The 19,301-nt window shown below is 42.9% G+C and overlaps 1 protein-coding gene across 1 annotated transcript in view; it reads left to right on the top strand.

The window, feature by feature from the left end:
- Nucleotides 1-8,323, top strand: part of LOC139660676 (glutamate receptor ionotropic, kainate 2-like) — a 96,201-nt gene extending 87,878 nt beyond the window's left edge. The window contains exons 6-7 of the mRNA XM_071538880.1: nucleotides 2,369-2,542; nucleotides 8,261-8,323. Coding sequence (XP_071394981.1) covers nucleotides 2,369-2,542; nucleotides 8,261-8,323 — 237 coding nt within the window. The remainder of the gene's footprint in view (nucleotides 1-2,368; nucleotides 2,543-8,260) is intronic.
- The last annotated feature ends 10,978 nt before the right edge of the window (nucleotides 8,324-19,301 follow it).

Here is a 19,301-nt window from a genome sequence, read left to right as displayed (position 1 = left end):
CTAGTAGTAGTAGCAGTAGTAGTAGTAGTAGTAGTAGTACTACTACTAATAGTAGTAGTAGTGGTAATAGCAGTCGTAGTAGTAGCAATAGCAGCAGTAGAACTAGTAGCAGTAGTAGCAGCACTAGTAGTAGTAGTTGTGGTAGCAGCAGTAGTAATAGTAGTAGTAGTAGCACTAGTAGTAGTAGTAGTGGTAATAGCAGTAGTAGTAGCAATAGCAGCAGTAGTAATAGTAGCAGTAGTAGCAGCAGTACTAGTAGTAGTAGCAGTAGTAATAGTAGTGGGAGTAGTAATAGCAGTAGTAGTAGCAGCAGTAGTAGTAGTAGTAGCAGTAGTAATAGTAGCAGTAGTAGCAGCACAAGTAGTAGTAGTAGTAGTAATAGCAGTAGTAGCAGTAGTAGTGGTAGCAGCAGTAGTAATAGCAGTAGTAGCAGTAGTAATAGTAGTACTAGTAGTAGTAGTGGTAATAGCAGTAGTAGTAGTAACAATAGCAGCAGTAGTAGTAGCAGTAGTAATAGTAGTAGTAGTAATAGCAGCAGTAGTAATAGTAGTAGTAGTAGTAGTGGTAGTAGCAGTAGTAGTAGTAGCAATAGCAGCAGTAGTAATAGCACTTGTAGCAGTAACAGTAGCAGCAGTAGTCACAGTAGTAGTAGTCACATTGGTAGTAGTCTTTCACAATAGTGTCAGCTAAACAGGGATCTAAAACTGAACATATTATCAAATAAATAAATAACTAACCAAGCATGCCAGAGTAGGACGAGAGTGTTTTACCTGGCATCCAGCTACGCAGACCGATAGATGTTTGGATGGCATGAAAGTGACAGCATCACTATTTCTTCTGGGGGAGTAAAGCAAGATGAGAGAGAGAAGAGAGTGTCAACTTTCATTTTTCTCCCGAAAGAGGGAGAAAGGCAGCATTCAGATCCTGTAGCTCTTCTGACATTACTTGGCTGTATAACTGACATTGCCTTCGGCCCGCCTGCTGTCTCACAATGAAGCCCCTTACACCCCTACGCACAATAAACTGGGTAAAGACACACTTCTACACGCATCCAGATACACACACACAGACAAACACACGCCAATCACCATTATTCTCAGCTCTCTCATCATCTCTGACTCGCTCTTGGTCCTCGTTTCAGGTCACACACATTATTCAAATCATATTCTTATTGAAGCCCCATCTCACTCTCATTTTGAGGAGGCTGGTTGCGTTACTCGAGTTAGGATCAAAATGCTGTCTCTCTCTTTCCGCTCCGCCTGTCCCCTGTCCATTTCTCTGTTGTGGTTTTTTTTTTTTGTTTTTTTTTCGAATATCAAATTCCTTTGAAAATTGGAATTCTTCAGTTGTTGAACCGTCAGTGCTTTTCATCATGACGGCAAAAAGGGGATCATTCTCGGTTTGAAATGAAAGATCCAAACGTGTACACTTTTTTTTTTTCTTTGCGGCCGTTCCGTGTGGCACAATTTCATGCGCGATAATTAAATATCCCTCTGGTGTTTTCAGGGAGATGAAATGTGAAATGCAAACACGGGTAAAGCTGCGGAGGTAGGAGCAGACAGAGGGGGGGGGGGGGGGGGGGGGGGTCTCCTCATTTCCCAGTGTTGTGTTTGGCAGAGAGAGAGTCCAGTACTGACAGCCTAATTCTCCCAGCAGAGTGAACAACCCAGCCACACTGAGGCCACATATGGCAGCCATTTTCTGCCAGATTTCACTTTAGTCTCCACTGTTAACTCTTGTTAACTGTTTTGTGTAATATTGTATGCACTGATTCAGTAGAAATCAGACAATGCTCCAATCAGTGTGGTCCACCTCTGATATGATGCAATTTGATTGATTACATATTTATTGTAGAATTGATCAATACTACACTGGTTGTCTGTGGGATGCCCTTAACCTGAATTAATTCTAAAAAAGACATTTTGATCAGATTCTACACAAGTATGCATGAGGATGAGGATGATGATGATGATGATGATGACAATGACAATTATCATTATTCTGGGTTTCAGTGGAGAGTTTTAGTGTCCCATGGTCTAAATGCTGTTTCAGAGGCTTTTACACAAATTACAGTAATACAATTCTGGGAGAAACACTGAATACTTGGATTTTTCTGTCATTTTTGGGCACTAAAATTCAAATTCAAAGATAATTTAAATATAATTTAATACTGGCACAAAATAGCTCTTGGCCACTTCAATCCAAAACATATTGACCTTCATATCACATATTGGCATTTGATGCCAATCGTTTTCGTGTGCCTCAGTGTTTCATCATGCTTTTCTAATTAATCTTGAGATGCAGAGGTGTTGATAACTCACTCTAAATCTATCTCTCTCCATATTCTGGTGTACTTTCCTTCTTCCAGGATCTGTTTGCGCTGGATGTGGAGCCTTACCGATACAGTGGTGTGAACATGACGGGCTTCAGGATCCTGAACACGGAGAACAGCCAGGTGGCTTCTATCATAGAGAAATGGTCCATGGAACGACTGCAGGCTCCGCCCAAACCTGACTCTGGTCTACTGGACGGCTTCATGACCGTGAGTCGCATGTTCAAAATGAATGAATGAATTCATGAATCCATTCCTCAATCAATCTGCAGTACAGCTATACTGTCATGCCGTCACAAACTCTTGGACAGCAAAACACGTGTTCAAGGCTGGGGTTTCTGCATGGCAGTCATTCATCTGTGCGTTATTTAAAGGAATACATCAAGTTTTTGGTAGATTGTCTCATTGGTCAGCTTACCAGTTAAGTGATGAGGATATAGACACCAAAATCATTCATGTGTCCTTGGTACATTGTTGGCTCCAGTGCTCCATGCTAACACTTTAGCATACACTATGTTGAGTGATAAGCTCCATGCTAACACTTTAGCATACACTATGTTGAGTGATAGTAAGCTCCATGCTAACACTTTAGCATACACTATGTTGAGTGATAGTAGGCCACTGTCTGGCAGTTTATGTGTAGGGATATCTGCACACCTTCTCCTACACCGTCTTCTTAGCAGGTGCAAAGACTCCTCTTGTGTAGGATTGGTAAAATTGACATCAAATAAGAAGGTGGTGTTCCATGGGAGACCCGTGTACAGCTACAAATCACTGCTCAGTGGATGAATATGTGGTTGTTCACCTGAAATAGTTCCAAAAATAAATCTAGCTACATTGAGTTACTGACATTTAATTTTTTAAATTTATGAATCTATAGGCCATATAATAAAATAAACACTAATAACTTATTACCAAAAGGTCAGGTTCTTACTTTGATAATGCTAGTGACCTACTATCACTCAACATGGTATGCTAAGTGTTAGCATGGAGCATAATATCACTCACCATAGTGTATGCTAAAGTGTTAGCATGGGGCATACTATCACTCAACATAGTGTACGCTGAAGTGTTGGCATGGGGCATACTATCACTCAACATAGTGTACGCTGAAGTGTTAGCATGGAGCCTACTATCACTCAACATAGTGTACGCTCAAGTGTTAGCATGGAGCCTATCACTCAACATAGTGTATGCTAAAGTGTTAGCATAGAGCATCAGAGCCAATGATCAACCAGGGACGATTTTGATATCTTACGTTCTCATCACTTAATGGCTACATTGACCAACAGGGCAATCTCCCAAAAGCTTGATGTATTTCCTTTCAAGTTTTCCACTGAGCAGGGCTCATCCACTTTTGCTCACGTTGCTTCCAATTAGTTTTTACAGACATTAAGTTGTTGGGATGTAGATAAGAAGCATTGCTGTGGACTCAATGGACTTGTCAAGGACTGGTGGTGGATTTGCAGTGCCTTTCTCTTAACTTTCCCCGGTCCTCCTGAGGGAGTCAAACCGACAACCTCCCGGGCGCCCCCGAGATCTGAGCCCCAGCCTGTGATAAGGAGCGCCTCTGTCACTGTGATCTGAACCCTCTCTGATTAGAGCGCACGGCCTGTAATAACCGCTCCTCAACGTTGCCTTTCTACCACCTCTCTTATCTGGGAACCCTGCCAAAACATCAACCCGCCGGAGACGGCGCGCGGGAAGGGAAAAGAGAGTACTGGAAGAGGGGAGAGAGGAGAGGAAGGAAAGAGAGACGAGGGACGAGAAGAAGACAGAGAGCGGGTGAAGGGAAGGCAGAAGTGAAATTAGAGCCCCCGGTGTGCTTCGTTCCTAAAAGGACTGTTGAGGTGTTGCGAGCGAGGCCGGTACAGCCGACTGGTCTGATTCCAGTTGGAAAGCAGCAGCAGCAGCAGTGTGTTGGCTGGTGATTGAAAGCAGTGGCTTACCTCTGGGGAATAACCGGTTCACTGTGTGTTTTTTTTTTTAAGAGATCTTGCTTAGTCATGGTTCTGGGTTGATATCCTAGAGTGGGTGTTTCTCATTTTAAGCCCCTTTTGTTGGATTTGTGGATCAATCAATAGTGTTTCCCACTTGAGACCTTTGATGGACTCCGTGTGTAATGACTGGACCTTTTCAAAACACAAAAAAAGAGGAAGAGAAAGTGAAAGCCTAGTAGACCTGGACGTACAGTGCATAGGGAATCAGAGAACGTTCTACATCCAGATAGAGCGGCTCATTCAGATCCCTTGCACGGTTATTTTTTTTTCGTGGGGCGAGTTCAAGCTCTTTCTCATCATCTGTTTACATTCTTCTCTTTTATTCCTTCGTTCGTCTCTGGGAGAAAGTCTACAGGCCAGCAGAGCCGGCTGGTTATTTTTGGATCAGCGACGGGGGGGGGGGGGGGGAGAGATTTATGTCTGCGAGGAGTGTGCTGTGACCCCGCTCATCAGTGAATTAATGGCATATGAGTTTGAAGGTGGGGATTGATTAATTAGACAAATGGCAATCAGTCAGCAGCTAATGCATATTGACATGGTGAAAGGTTCCGTAAACGTTTGATTAACGGCTTCATTTGTGTGCTGTATTTACGGGCCTGTGTGCTTAAGTAGTGAACTGCTGATGTACCGTAACTTATGGACTCGGAGATCATGACAGATTGCACTGAGTGAGCAGTACAAAGACTCTCGCTTTCTTTCTGAGGCTGCCTCTCCCTCTCTCCACCCTTATTTCTCCACTGTATAGCTGTAAATTAGGGTTCGACCAATACGGGCTGATAGCGCTGTTTTTTTTAGACTGAAGCTACCAATGGCTGATATTTTGTGCCAGTTTTCGCTATCTTTACATTTTAGAATTATGTTCTTGCCTCTGAAACAGCATTTAGACTATGCAACACTAAAACTCTCCGTTGAAATTCATGATAATGATAATTACAAAAAAACCCATATATTGCCTACTTGTGTGGAATCTGATCAAAATGTCTCAGAATCAATTCAGGTTAAGACAACCAGGCTAGTACTGATCAATTCTACAATAAATATGTAATCAATCAAACTGAATCATATCCATCATATCAGAGGTGGATGACACTGACTGGTTGTGGTTCTCAACGTGGGGTCCGGGGACCACCAGGGGTCCCTGAGGGGGTTCCAGGGGGTCCCCAGGGAATTGATGAACTGTTAAACTTCAGCATTATTTCATTTATAAGAAGTTAACACAATTAGAGAATGTGGAAGAATGACTGTTTTGATCATAGTTTCTCTGTTATCTCTCTACCTACAATACAGATAGTCATGGAATTCTGGACAAAATCATATCCAACGATAAATATATTCTCAGATTTGCGTCCAGGAGACAAAATCTCATTATATGGGGGTCCGTGGCTCTAATGTGGACTAAATTAGGGGTCCTTGATATGAAAAAGGTTGAGAATCACTGGGTTAACAAACTAGTCGAAATACTATGAGAATGTGTTGCTCTATAGTGGCTTTTCCACTTGTTCCTGAGTATTATAGTGGATTTTATCTGTAAGTGACTAAATCAAACCCTATCCTGGATAAATAAATGCATAAAGGTAAAGACTTTATTACTGTCAGAGCTGCATATCCCAGTGTCAGTTTGTCCCACCCATCAATTCTCAACAGATTACGCAACGATTGAAAGCGTAGAAATGTTTAATAATTGCTCATCAGCGCTGGCTATTTCTGCTACATTGGATGTGCCATTTATTAAACTCATAATAAATACCATGCGCATTTCTTTCCATGAAATATTACAGTGAATATTGAATCATTTGGTTTATACTAATCGATGGCACCTCAAAATACGCTGATAGCCTTTACAGTATTCTGTCGGCTTATCATAAAAAACAGTCCTCTGCTCTTTTTTTAATCTTTCCATTCAATTTCTATCAGTGTTACGCTCTTTAAAACATTTTATCATGGCATTTTTCCTATCGAACATCTATATTGCTTCACTCTCACCCTGCTTATCTCCGCCTTGCCATGTTCAGAGAAAGCTAGTCCGTTAACACCCACCCCGCTAACTAGCCGGAGCCTTGCTATTGCAGCTCCGACCTGTTTATCTTTGTTGCCGCCTCAAATTTGAAAAGCGGAGTGAATAAACTTCCCGTGAAGCCTCATCAAGCGAGCCTTTTCCCCCCTCTCCCTAACTTGATTCGCCGCTTCATTCCTTTACGCCGCCTTCAATTAATCTCGCAGCGGAGAAGCCCTGCCCCCGAGTCGTGGCTTAACACGCGCGATGAGAGTGACCTTACAAGGCTCCGCGCTCTCATTATCATAATGTCTCTCCTTGTTAATTGCTTCAGCTGCTGTCTGATTCATTGTGCGCCTCGCGAAAAAAAACTGAAACGGGTTCAAAAAAACACTCAGGCGCGACTGCGACCGCCCCCCCCCGCGTTTATCTCTCTGTCGCGAGTCGGGAAGGGAGGAGAGGGGGAGACCGTCTCACCTCTCAGTCGTCAAGGTTATCGCGTTCTGTTTGTTGCGGGGGAGCTTTCCGCAAACGCAGTTGGTATTCAGCGCCGCCGTTCGTTTCTGTTTCCCCATATTTCCATATGCCTGCTACACCTGTGGGTACATTTTAAATGGGATAATGGGATCCGTCTGATGGAAAGCTATTTCCTTTTTTTGACAGATATCATTTAAAACCTGATACAAGCAGATGCATGCGGACATCAGACATATTCCGGGATTCATATTATCTGAGCATCACTCAGGCATATGGTACGGGTCATGTGGTAGGCATCGGGATGCAGGATGAGGAATATACAATATGAGGAATATGACATTTATATGGTAGAAGCAGAACGGTTAAATAGGGGAATTCTCCAATGGAGGCTTACTTGCTGAAACATGTGTAGTGCTTTGCAACGCTTGTGTGACCTTCAATAAGCCTACTTATATTTACTTATGTTTATGTATAGACCTTATGTTTCATAATCCATATTTCATGTAGCAATAAAGACTGTTAGTAATGTCTGTAAATAACAATCCATACATGTAAATAATGCATAGTCTTTCCCATACTACCACTCTTGCATTCTACCTATGTAATGAAATTGTTGGCAGTATACATTCATATTACTTACATTCTATTTTATTGTTTTCACCGTTGTTATTATTTTCACAGTTTTTTAAGCATATGCTTATTTCCATATGCATGCCTATATTCAATTTTCCTTTTCACTTCCGAATCCTATTACTTTTACCGCTGCAACGACATAAATCCCCCATTGGGATCCCAAAAAGTTTAATTTCCTCTTATCTTAAAGCTACTACAATGCGAGTAATCCATAATTTTGACTCTTATTTATGGGCTGTGCCGCCTTCTGCTCCCTTTTGGGGGATCTCCTATGGAATGCACGTCTTGTTTTGCTCCGGCACTCCTCGCGAAGAGATATCTGTTGTTGAAGTGCAGTCTATTCCTCCGCTTACAGTATTGGTTGAGTGCGAGGAGGAGGGGGTGGGGTGGGGTGGGGTGGGGTGGGGGGGGGAGACAGAAAAGCAGATGACTGAACCAGAATACGGCGAGGCTTGGAGGAGAGATTGAGAGATGGGTTTTCGGTCTCTTTACACATTCCCCCGGCTTCCTGCCTGTTCCCGTTCCAATCTGTCAGTCATGCCGTCTCGGCGGAGACCTCCCTGAGTGGCAGTACAGGGGTGGGAAACATCGCCGCCGCCTGAAGGTGTATAAGGGGCTGAGCGAGTCGGACTGGGGGGGGGGGGGGGGGGGGGAAGGGACGCTGACCCCTTGGAAAGAGTTCAGGTCCCGAGCAGCAGGACCTCCGGACCTGTCGAGCCACACAGCAGAATACAAACGCCCGCTACAGAGCAGAAAACCTGCGTACGGGGGGCTGTTTGATACTCAGCTCATGTTCGGCTCTTACGGCTTTCGCTGTTTTTCCAGGGCGCGGAGAGCTCTCCGCGTTGCATTCTGGGATATGCCCCTGATGAGGCTGATGCCGGGTGAGACGCTGTGAAATACTTCCAGAGCCTTTGTCGGGAGTTTTGAGCTGTTTGAAGGAGTTCTCATTAGGGGAAAGACTAATATTTGGTTATCCCGCGGATTGGCGTCGTCCCTAGACTTGGTGTTGGACCGTGCCCTTCTCCGCCTCTTAGATGAGGCTTCTCTCAGCTTAGTTTACTCCATCTGCTTGGCTGTGTGCATCAAGCCATCTCTCTCTATCTCTCTCTCTCTCTCTCTCTCTCTCTCGTGCGCTCTATGGCCAAGAGACTTGGATGTGGCCCTGGCATTGTCCACATGCTGGGGAAGGAATTTGGCCGCGAGATGTGCCGGGACATTATTCCGGCAGCTGGCTTGGCACGAGCAGAGGCCCTGGCAGTACACGGCAGTGCTGGTAATGGCAAGAGCAGTGACTCCAGTGCCATAGGGCTCACCCCAAAGACCCAGCTCAGTGTGTGCCGGGGTATCTGTTTGCCCAGAGGAGTGTGCGAGACAAGGAGCTCTCCACAGCCTCCGAGTCGAGGCGTATCGGTTTGCCTTTTTTGCCATCTCTGGAACAGCGTGTTCTTCTTCTTGTTAACCGTCTTCAGCTTGATGCCATTCCCTCCAAATCATTATATCCAATCTTTTTTTTATCACAATACTGTTGCCAAAGTGAAGAGTCATATTCAGGTCAGTTAGTTAGGAATGAGACACATCATTCCTCTATAGCTGTACACTATCAGACTGCATCAATCCACTATACGTGTATACCTCTATACCTGGGGGCTAGGTTGGGGAGTTGATAGGGTTAAAACCAAGAGACTTGGTATATAACCAAATATCTATACCAGTGGTTCTCAACGTGGGGTTCAGGGACCACAAGGGGTCCCTGAGGGGGTTCCAGGGGTCCCCAGCAATTGATGAATTGTTAAACTTCAGCGTTATTTCATTTACAAGAATTTAACACAATTAGATAATGTCGAAGAATGACTATTTTATTCATAGCTTCATTGTTATCTCTCTACCTGCAATACAGATAGTCTTGAAATTCTGGACAAACTCATATCTAACAATAAAAATGTTCTCAGATTTGGGTCCGAGAAACAAAATCTCATCAAATGGAGGTCCGTGGCCCTAAAGTGGACTAAATTAGGGTCCTTGATATGAAAAAGGCTGAGAATCACTTATCTATACACAGGGTATATAAATCTCTGACTGACAGTATGTAAACTCACTGTGACCCACCAAAAATATACAGGTTAACACAGCATAAATCTTTAAACAGCAGCATGCAATGTTTGAATCTAAATATTTTGAAGAAATGTGCAAATATACTGTAACGATACTCCTTCCTGCAAAATGTACAGGAACCTGACAGGGTTTCAGAAGTGGACTGCACATGAGAGGGCATTCAAGCAGGACTATTGCTCCAGCCCTTGGTTTTTGGCAATTCTGCTGGAGTGGCTTCTCTGCCTTTGTAGCCATGTTGTCAGCCTAAGAAGAAATAAGAAGTAACATTTTAATTTATTGATTTTGGAGCGCTGGATACAATATGATTTTAGGTTAACCCGAATTGATTTGACCGTAAAAACAAGCATGAAGAGTGAAATTGCAACTTACATCAGCAGATTTCTTTTTCTTCCTCCTGAATATGCGGAATAGCCAGGGAAAGCAGCTATGCTTCTTCTTCTTTGGTTCTACAGACAGGCTGCCTTTGGCACTGGAACTGCCTTTGGCACAGGTCCTGTGGGTTCAACTGCCTAGAGGGGTGGAGATGTGATTTCCAGGGTCAGATCTTGTCTTTGGCCTCATGGAGCAAATTCATTGAAGCCATGTCAACAACAACAGTCTTGCACACATGAAGAAGAGTAGATGAATATGAAGCTTCAGCCTCCTGAGGTAGGCTGGTTATAGCCTCAGCCTCCTTTTGCAGGGTGAGTCTTGTTGGAGCCTGGAATTCCTGAGGTAGGATGGATGGGAATGGAACATGGACCTCCTCCATCAGGCAAGCTTGCACCTTGTCCTTAACAGCTTCGGTCTCCTGGATGGGTGGCGGGTGATCAGTCTGGTTCTCCTTGGCCTCATGGGGGCTTGATGGAGCCTTAACCTCTAAAATAACCTGGAAGGCTGGAGCCTCCTACTCCTGAAAGAGGTTGGATGACCCATCCTTAAGTAGGTGTATAAGGCTGGATTCAGCAAGGGAGATGGGGAGAATCCCCTCTGTGGTGGAAATAATGTCAGTTCCAGCAGTGGTGACATTTTTCCCCTCATGAAGGACACTGACAGTGCTTTCAGCAGTGGGCTCAATTCTTGCACAAGAGTTGAACATTTCCCTATTGACGATAAAAGAGCATTGTTTGTCCTCCTTCTCCAAGTCCTGGAGGAATAGCATCAGTTCAGAATTAGGTTTGACCAGTGGCTCCCATTCGTCAAGATGATCTTGATTATGTCCATGGGACGGAGTGCAGTCAGCCACAAATCTAGAACAAGCTGATGAAGAAGCATAGATGTGCTTTTCACCTGCCTCCAGGTCTTAGAGGAAGAATCAATGCTGTTAACTAGTGGTTCCCATTTGTAAAGATGGTCCAGAATAGGCCCGAGCTGAGGGGAGCGGTCAACCACATATCTAGAGAGATCTGATGAAGGAGCATAGAAATGCTCTTCACCAAATCCCTCAAAGAGAAGATGCACTGTTTCAAGACAGCCCCGAGTAGGTCCACGAGGTGGGGAGCAGTCAGCCACAAATCCAGATATTTCACATGGAGGGCTATAGAGGTACCTCTTTCCAGCTACCTCCATGTGGTAGTCATCGTCAAAATCAAAGTAGGAGTGCTCAACCAACCTCAATCTCCCAAGGATTTTGGTGTTGTCAATCATTTGTGCAACATCCTTGGCTGGGTCCAGGGATGCTTCTGCATTTCCTAAAGCTGTGTCCTTGGTCATGAGTGGGAGGAAGGTCTCCATCATCCATATCCAAGAGAAGTTTGCATGCTGATGAATCTGTGCTGGCTATTGGGTCCCATGTATGGCAGTTCACAAATCCACGAGTAGGTTTGGAGCCTAGACCAACAGCAGACTGGGAGGACAGGGCAGAGTCCAGCTCAAGAATCCCTCCAGAGAAACTAGACGCTTCAGCACAAAGGTATCGCTCCTTCTCCCGACCTTTTGCAAACGTGCAGTTGATATATTCATGGAAATCGCCATCAAGGGCATTGAGTAGAGTGAGAATTTACATTGATGCTGAAAGAAATGCAATGACAACATGTTAGCAAAACAAATAACCATACAGCCACCTGATGTAGCTTAATTTAAGGTCAGCATATCTATGGCTACATTTAATTAAACAGAGCCATGCTTAGCTTTATCTTATTTTTACATTATATAGTTAGTTTGGTTTGAACAAGTAATTTAACTGTAAATGTATTATGCAGATCAAACTAAGACCTTGGCACAAATATAAATGACTTCAACACAAACGATAAGTCTGTTGGCTGGCTGTCTCTCATTTACCTGTTCAGCAAAACAGTTTGTATTAATCTTTTTCAAGGTTAAATAACACATTTGAAAATACATGTGCCTTACCAGGATAGAAATCACTCTCCATGTTTGCCTTTGTAAACGGTGGATATTCTTAATGTTTCTCCAACTAAATGCAAGCTGAGATTTCTTGCTCAATTGTTCAAAAGGGTTAGTTACCTTAACACCTTCACACCTTCCAATAGCTGCAAATTTTCACATAACTCCCACAATCCTCTTCAGAAAGAGCTACACGTCATTGCCGCGAATGCGCCTCGGGAAAGAACCTGTACTTATTTCCGTTTAGAATTCAAAGAAAAACCGCTACTCCTTCTAGAAAGTGTCTATTTTGTGGCCTGAACGTATGTGTCTGCTCAGCGTTGTTTTTGGTGTGTTTCGGTAATGGCTGCAGTGTGTTTCTTGTCTCGGTGCAGTGTGTGTGTGTGTGTGTGTTCCTGTGTCGCTGGTGTGTAGCGGCGGTGCAGGGGAAAGCGGAGTGCTGCTGTCACCCACGGTCTGCAGCAGCACCCAGAGCTGGATTAATGACTCCCAGCCCCGCGGTGTCGCCGTCAGGTTCCTGCCTAGACGGGCGTTCCCCTGAGACGGGTTACTGCAGAAAACACAGCGATAATCTTGATTTTTTTGGAAACAGATCTGGCGATGATGACACCCCCCCCCCCCCCCCCCCACCCACTGCCACCCTAATGCCTCCCCACCCCTTTCGCGCTCCTCCTCCTCTTCCTCAGCATCCCGAGACTGCTGCCACATCTACATCTCTGTGTATGCAGAGACCCTCAGCTCTGAATTCCTATAGAATCAGAATCAATATCTGTATCAGTTGCACTAGGGTTCGACTCCTATATCAGTTTGCCAATATATGGGGCCGATATCGGGCTTTTATTGAAAATCAGTCATGTCTGATACGATGCAGGTTCCTCCCAGACCGCAGCTACATGAAGTCTGGAAAACCTGACATGAAAGTTGATTTTCTTTGCACATTTTATTTATTCATTTGACTTTTTGGGGGGGATATTAATTCTTGATTTAATCAGAATCAGAATCAGCTTTATTGGCCAAGTATGTACACATACAAGGAATTTGACCCTGGTTTTTCGTTGCTCTCAATATACTTACACAGAATAAATATACAGTTAAAAACAAGGACAAGAGGAAAACCTAAACATTTAACTACTATGTACAAATATGCATATATATAAAAAAGTATATATATATATATTTTTATATATATATACAGTTCTGTGCAAAAGTCTTAGGCCTTTGTCAAAGAAATCCATAAAGCGAAGATGCTTTCAGTTCAAGTTTCTGAATATCAAAAATTTACAATAAACAGTAGTCTACTGACACACTAATGCAGAAAACAAATACACATTATATACATGAGTTATTACACATTACATACATTATACACACATTATATACACTATACACACATTATATACAGGCAGTGATCCTAGGATTCCCCTAGCTGCTAACCCTAAAAGAATTTCATTAGTCTGGCTTTTAATGGAGAGTTTTAGTGTCCCATGATGGTCTAAATGCTGTTTCAGAGGCTTTTCCAGCCAAGCGAGAATCAAATTCTGGGGGAAACACTGAATACGTCTATTGGGAACGAAAACGGTCAAATTTAAACACAAAATATTGGCTATCCAAGGATATCAGTCTCAGCCTTGAAAAACTCATATTGGTTTAACTCTAGTTTGAACGCAGAGGCTGGAACCCAGCGGTGAGGGAGGGAAAATGGGATCTTACTGCCGGTGGACTCGTCTCTTCTCCTCTCCTTTTGAGTGGCTCTGGGAGCGCCGTGCCGTCCGTAATGAGCTGGTTTCGCCTTGGCCACTGCCACGAGCCATCATTAGATCCGTTACCCACAGTGCAACACTCCTGGCCGCGTGCACGACGCAGTCTAACCGGACTACACGCGGCAGAACGGGAGTTTACCGAGTCTCCCCAAAAGCACCGACTGATAGAGGTAGAGAGACGGGGGCTGGGGGAGGGGGGGGGGGGGTGAGCGAGATGTTTCATGATTGCAAGAGACAGGAATAAATTTGGAGAAATATATTCCGCTCACATATTTGGAGAGGGTTGTTGTGCCAACTAGATGCACACTGGTAGATGGACTAACCTTCACCCCAGCTAGTCCATAACCTCTGGAGGGCCATGGAAGCTGATGAATGGCTACTCCGCCACGCAGCCCCGTGTTTATTCTTACTTCGGGTCACTCTGGGCAGCCCGGCAAATAATTGCCTCTGTATGCTATAGCCTATACTATTATTCAGATTTTCAACATTGCTCCGTAACCCCGGCGCTTGTCATTTTAAAGCCCACAGCTAATCCCGAGCTCATATCGTTTTACAGCGCACACACTGTGGAGTTCCCGGTCCCGACCGAGCCGAGAAACTTTTAAAAAAACGTGCATATTAAAGTGCTGCTCCGAGAGTCCTTGTAGCAGATTCCTTTCTCTGCTCATTATCTGCTTGCTGGGAAAAACCCATCAGATTCAGTTGAGTGTTAAGACTATTAGTCCTCCTGACAGTGTGTCTTAGTCACGGGACAGTGGATTCTGCTAGTTAAGCAATATGGCAGAGCTCTGCTCATAGTCATGTCTACGGTCCATTCAAGGCCCGGGCATTTGTATGCCTGACAGAGTAGGACTGTTTTTAATTAGCAAAGCTCCTCTTAAAGACTTAAAACTCATTGGTGTTCCTTTGAGCAAGATCAAATACAACAGGGGAGTGGGCGTTGGGGGAGGGGGGTGTGTGTGTGTTTGTCTCCCTTCTGCATTCTGCATTGCAAAACAGAGAGAGGGACACAGAAGCTTAATACCCTGTCTCATCACACACACCATAATCAAACGGGGTGTGGTAAACCAGTCAGCACGCCATTACTGTTTATTGAAGTGGTGCAGCTGGATACATTACAGATTCAGTTTTCCATTGTTGTGTATTGTGTTAAAAATGAAGGATGATTTAAAGATTATTTTATGCTCTTTTGTACATGATTAGATGGTACACAGAAGTGAACAGACAAGATGGAAGAGAGTTTAGCCTGCTGAGCCACTGGGGCAACTGAAATGAAGGTTGAAGGTGCTACGTATAGCATTTTAATATTGATAATTCATTACTACATTCATTTTGAGACGTTTGTATAATTAGCATAAAAAATGAGACAAATGAGGAAATGTGCTTTATGGCACAAAACAGGAACGGTTTTTACTTTTCAAGCAATGCACACTGTTATTCCAGTTCCACTATTCTAACAGCATAGTTCCAACTTGACGTTAGCTGTCTGGGTCTGAATGCAAATTGGCTGTTATCAAGGGCTAGTTTTTCTGAATTAGCGAGATAATTATCTCAGAATTCTGAGAAAAGTTTTCATGGGAGAAAAAAATTCTGCTCTGTTTTTCTGAATTAACGAATACTTATTTCAGAATTCTGAGAAGTTTTCATGGGAGAAAAAAATTCTGCTCTGTTTTTCTGAATTAACAAGATAAACTAAACAGGTGGGACATGTTTGCTTCCATGAAATCAAGCTCTCAAGTAGGAATGAGAGCTTCTCTTGGGATTTTGAGATATCTCGTTAATTCAGAAAAACAGAGCAGAATTATTTTTTTCCATGAAAACTTTTCTCAGAATTCTGAGATAATTATCTCGTTAATTCAGAAAAACAGGGCAATTTTTTTTTCTTCTCATTAAATGCATTACACTTCCGTACTGTTGTCCTTCTTCTGCCTCTTCAAAACAAATAGGGAAGGGGACAAGTAGCAACATCCTCTTCATTACAGGAAGCAATGGGGTTCATGGGAAAAGTACAAAATTCTACATGTAGCATCTTTAAGTTTAACCTAGCAACAGGGATGGGACAATATATCGAAATGCAATGTATTGCAATACAAAAATGTGACAATATATATCGTAGGGCAGAAAAATGAATTGTGATATTAGCTCCATTTTATTCTGCTGTAGTAATCACAAATGAGACGGCTTGACCATCACAATTTCTTAAGCTCTCCAACAAAATTATATTATTTAAACTTTGTAATGATATTTTTTAAATTGTTGACACATTCTAGCAAGCCAATTTGTTGTCGCTGAACTTTTATTCATTACATCGTATCGTGGTTGTATCGAATTGTGAACCCCATGTCGCGTATCGAATCGTATCGTGAGATAAACGTGTCGTCCCATCACTACCTAGCAACAATAACTCTGAAATCGCATAGGATTTTTCATTACATTACATTCATTTCATTACCTGTTGCGGCATAGAATTTGCTGGTTTGCTGGTTTTTACAGCAGTTCTCCATTAATTCAGATTCAACACACTAGGAAAAGATTGGACACTTGACAACTGGCTTTTCACAGATTTCTTTTATTGTGTGAGGAGCACACACTTGACGAACAGCTGGATTTGCTGCTCTAACAACAACCAAAAGAAACATGGAGGTGGAGCTTTTTTCTTTCTGCGCCTCCTGTAGTTTTTCCTTCTCATTGATTCACTTTCATTTTTCCCATGTTTTTTCACGTTTTTTTTCATTTATTCAGATTAGGGATGGGAGGATATAAGATTTTATCTTTTATCGCAATAAAAACAATCAAGATAATTTTATCTTGGTGAATTTCCATTATCGGGATAATTGTGAATATCCTCACATGAGCGTGAATATCCTCAAAACAAGTCATTCAGTTACTGTGCATTTCCAACACATAACTAATTGAACCATGTGAATGCTTGGATATCAGGTTGATAGGTAGATTCTTTTTATGAATGGATTTTTTTCTCTCATTGTGATTACCTGCTGGGTGTTGGCGAGAGTCTGAATCTGTCCTTGTTTGTATTTGAACTAAAATGGATATGTGTCCTATGATGCAATAAAAATATTTGTTTCTTAACAAAAAGTAAAGTAAAGTGATTCCAGTATGTTTTAGTGCCATTTTAAGAGTTTTAAGCATATTTTGACGATTATCGGGATAATATCGTGAATCGCAATTATTTTGGCCAGGATAATCGTGACATGAAATTTTCATATCGTCCCATGCCTAAATTCAGATAATGGCTCATGAACTGCATCCCTGGCTTTAGCAGTGGTGGAATGTAACTAAGTGCATTTACTCAACTCAAGTACTGTACTTAAGTACAATTTAGAGGTACTTGTACTTTACTTGAGTATTTCCATTTCATGCTACTTTATACTTCCACTCACACTACATTTCAGAGGGAAATATTGTACCTACCTTTACCTACTCTACCTTTATTTGACAGCTTTAGTTACTAGTTACTTTGCAGCTTTAGATTATTAATACAAATTATAAATCAACTAATAAATTATGATATATTTTTATAGGTTAAGCTACCCAGCAGTATATAAAGTAATTAAAATTAGCTCCACCTTTACCAGCTGCAACATTAAAGTGATGAACACATTAATGCATCAATAATTATAGTCCAATCACATGATATATATGATTCTGAAATGGGCCATTCTGCATAATGACTACTTTTACTTTTGCTACTTTAAGCACATTTTGATGCTAATACTTTTGTACTTTGACTTAAGTAAGATTTTGAATGCAGGACTTTTACTTGTAACAAAGTATTTTTACACTGTGGTATTGCTACTTTTACTTAAGTCAAAGATCTGAATACTTCTTCCACCACTGGGCATTAGCAAGATGACCTTTGGATCACCTTTCCCATGTCCAGCTTTCAGGCTATCCCTTTTATCAGGCTCATTTCTCATGAGAGAGAGGCCTACCAATTCGATTGCGCAGAACAATAAAGTTGCCCTGCTCCGTTGTTGGACCGAGGACACGGTGTAAAGGACGGGGTGAGTAAATGCGCCGGCGATTAGCATTATTGAGGTGGCAAAACGAATCTCGAGCTTGTACTATCTAATACGCTTAACAACACAGCCACCGCGGAGTCCTCAGCACCCGCGATGGCCGCGCTCATTATTACCCATTTTGCGGTGCGCTGTCAAGGGACGGATCAAACGGTGCGGATGAGTCAGACCCAGGCCTAAAGATGTTCAGACATACATCTACACAAAGGAAGCTCAGAAACAAGGCCCCGGGGCTCCTGCTCCTATACCTTAATATCAAAAAGACTTCAAGCAGGCGAGGTATTCCACCGGCGTGTTCCCTTTTGACGCTATTCATACCTGCGCTGCGAGAGCCTCTCATCAAAGGGCTCCCTCGCAGGTCTACCGAGGCTGCTTTAGCAGATAAATAGCTGCTCTTTCAATCTGTGACCTCGGGGGAACCGGGAGCCAGGACCAGGAGGGGCCTTCTATCAGTCGGACGCATAATAAACAAGGCCGCGGTGAAGTTTGAACGCGAGATAGAGCCGTTATTATGGCCACCGTCGCCGTTTCCAACCCGGCAAATAAATCTCCATTTATATCCAGGCTGCACTGTATAAATAATCTATTCAAATGCCTTTAGGTGGGGAATAGTCCAACAAAGATGCCAAGCACTTTGAGAGCACAGTAGACTTGCAAGAAAAACACTGAGCAAAGCTGAGGGCTTATTCAAGGTCCGTATTGACACCCACAGTTTTGCTCGCTAGGTCATATAGGCACTATTCACACTGCTTTCATTAAAGGGTTAAATCTGGGCTGTAGCCAAAACCCCCCCCCGACCTGGCCGGGTCGACATTTGCCGAAGTTTTTAGTGGGAACGGATGGTCCTAGCAGATTGTTCTGAGAGTGGACGGGGTCATAAACGCGCACGTTCAGAGGGCTGGCAACTCCCCGCCGCTTTTGTCCTCCACAGCTCCCGTTTAACGAGTGGGAATCAATTAGGCAGATTAACTATTTAGCGACGGCCCCGGTATTCACTCTCGCTCGTTGGCACCGTCCCGCACCGGCGGGAAATTTATAGCGGGCCGAGTCTTCAGCAGGGAACAAGAGACAGAGAGGCCGAGACTTTAAAGACGTCGTTTGAAGAAGCTTGGACCTTCTGGCTTTTAAAAAGTCAAGTGTGAAAACCTACATTTGGATTCAAGGCTTCATGTGCTTTCTGGACGCGTTGGTTTTCATAATGTGAACATGTGACATGTCCCATTGACATTTTCACCTGCGCATTGCCTCTTTGCATGTGAAATGAAGTTTTCACGTGAAAGCAAATATGGACATATCTAATGGCAGGTGAAAATGTGAAAAAACATTAATACTAGTCCATTTTACCAATGGCTATTTGGTCCTATGTATGCCCTGTAAGCTGCTTGAATTTAGTTTGGTTTATTATTATTATTATTATTAGCATTATTTCCAATGTAGACCCAAAGATTGTTTGGGGTTGGTGGGGGGTGATGTTCTATATGCTTGAGGGGGAGGGAGGGAGGGAGGGAGGGAGTGGGGGAAAGGGTGATGGGGATTCAGTGTAATTGTATTAAAATTCAATAAAATTGTAAAATAAAATAAAATTGTATTGGGGAAAAAAACAAAAAAAGTATGTGAAAAAACAAA

The sequence above is a fragment of the Centroberyx affinis genome, unplaced genomic scaffold, assembly GCF_046629955.1.
Source record: "Centroberyx affinis isolate AG114_WGS23_722 - 3 ecotype Tasmania unplaced genomic scaffold, CSIRO-AGI_Caff_v1 ptg003359l_1, whole genome shotgun sequence".
NCBI lineage: Eukaryota > Metazoa > Chordata > Actinopteri > Beryciformes > Berycidae > Centroberyx > Centroberyx affinis.
The sequence above is the reverse complement of the archived record's forward strand: the minus strand, read 5'-3'. Positions and strand labels throughout refer to the sequence as shown.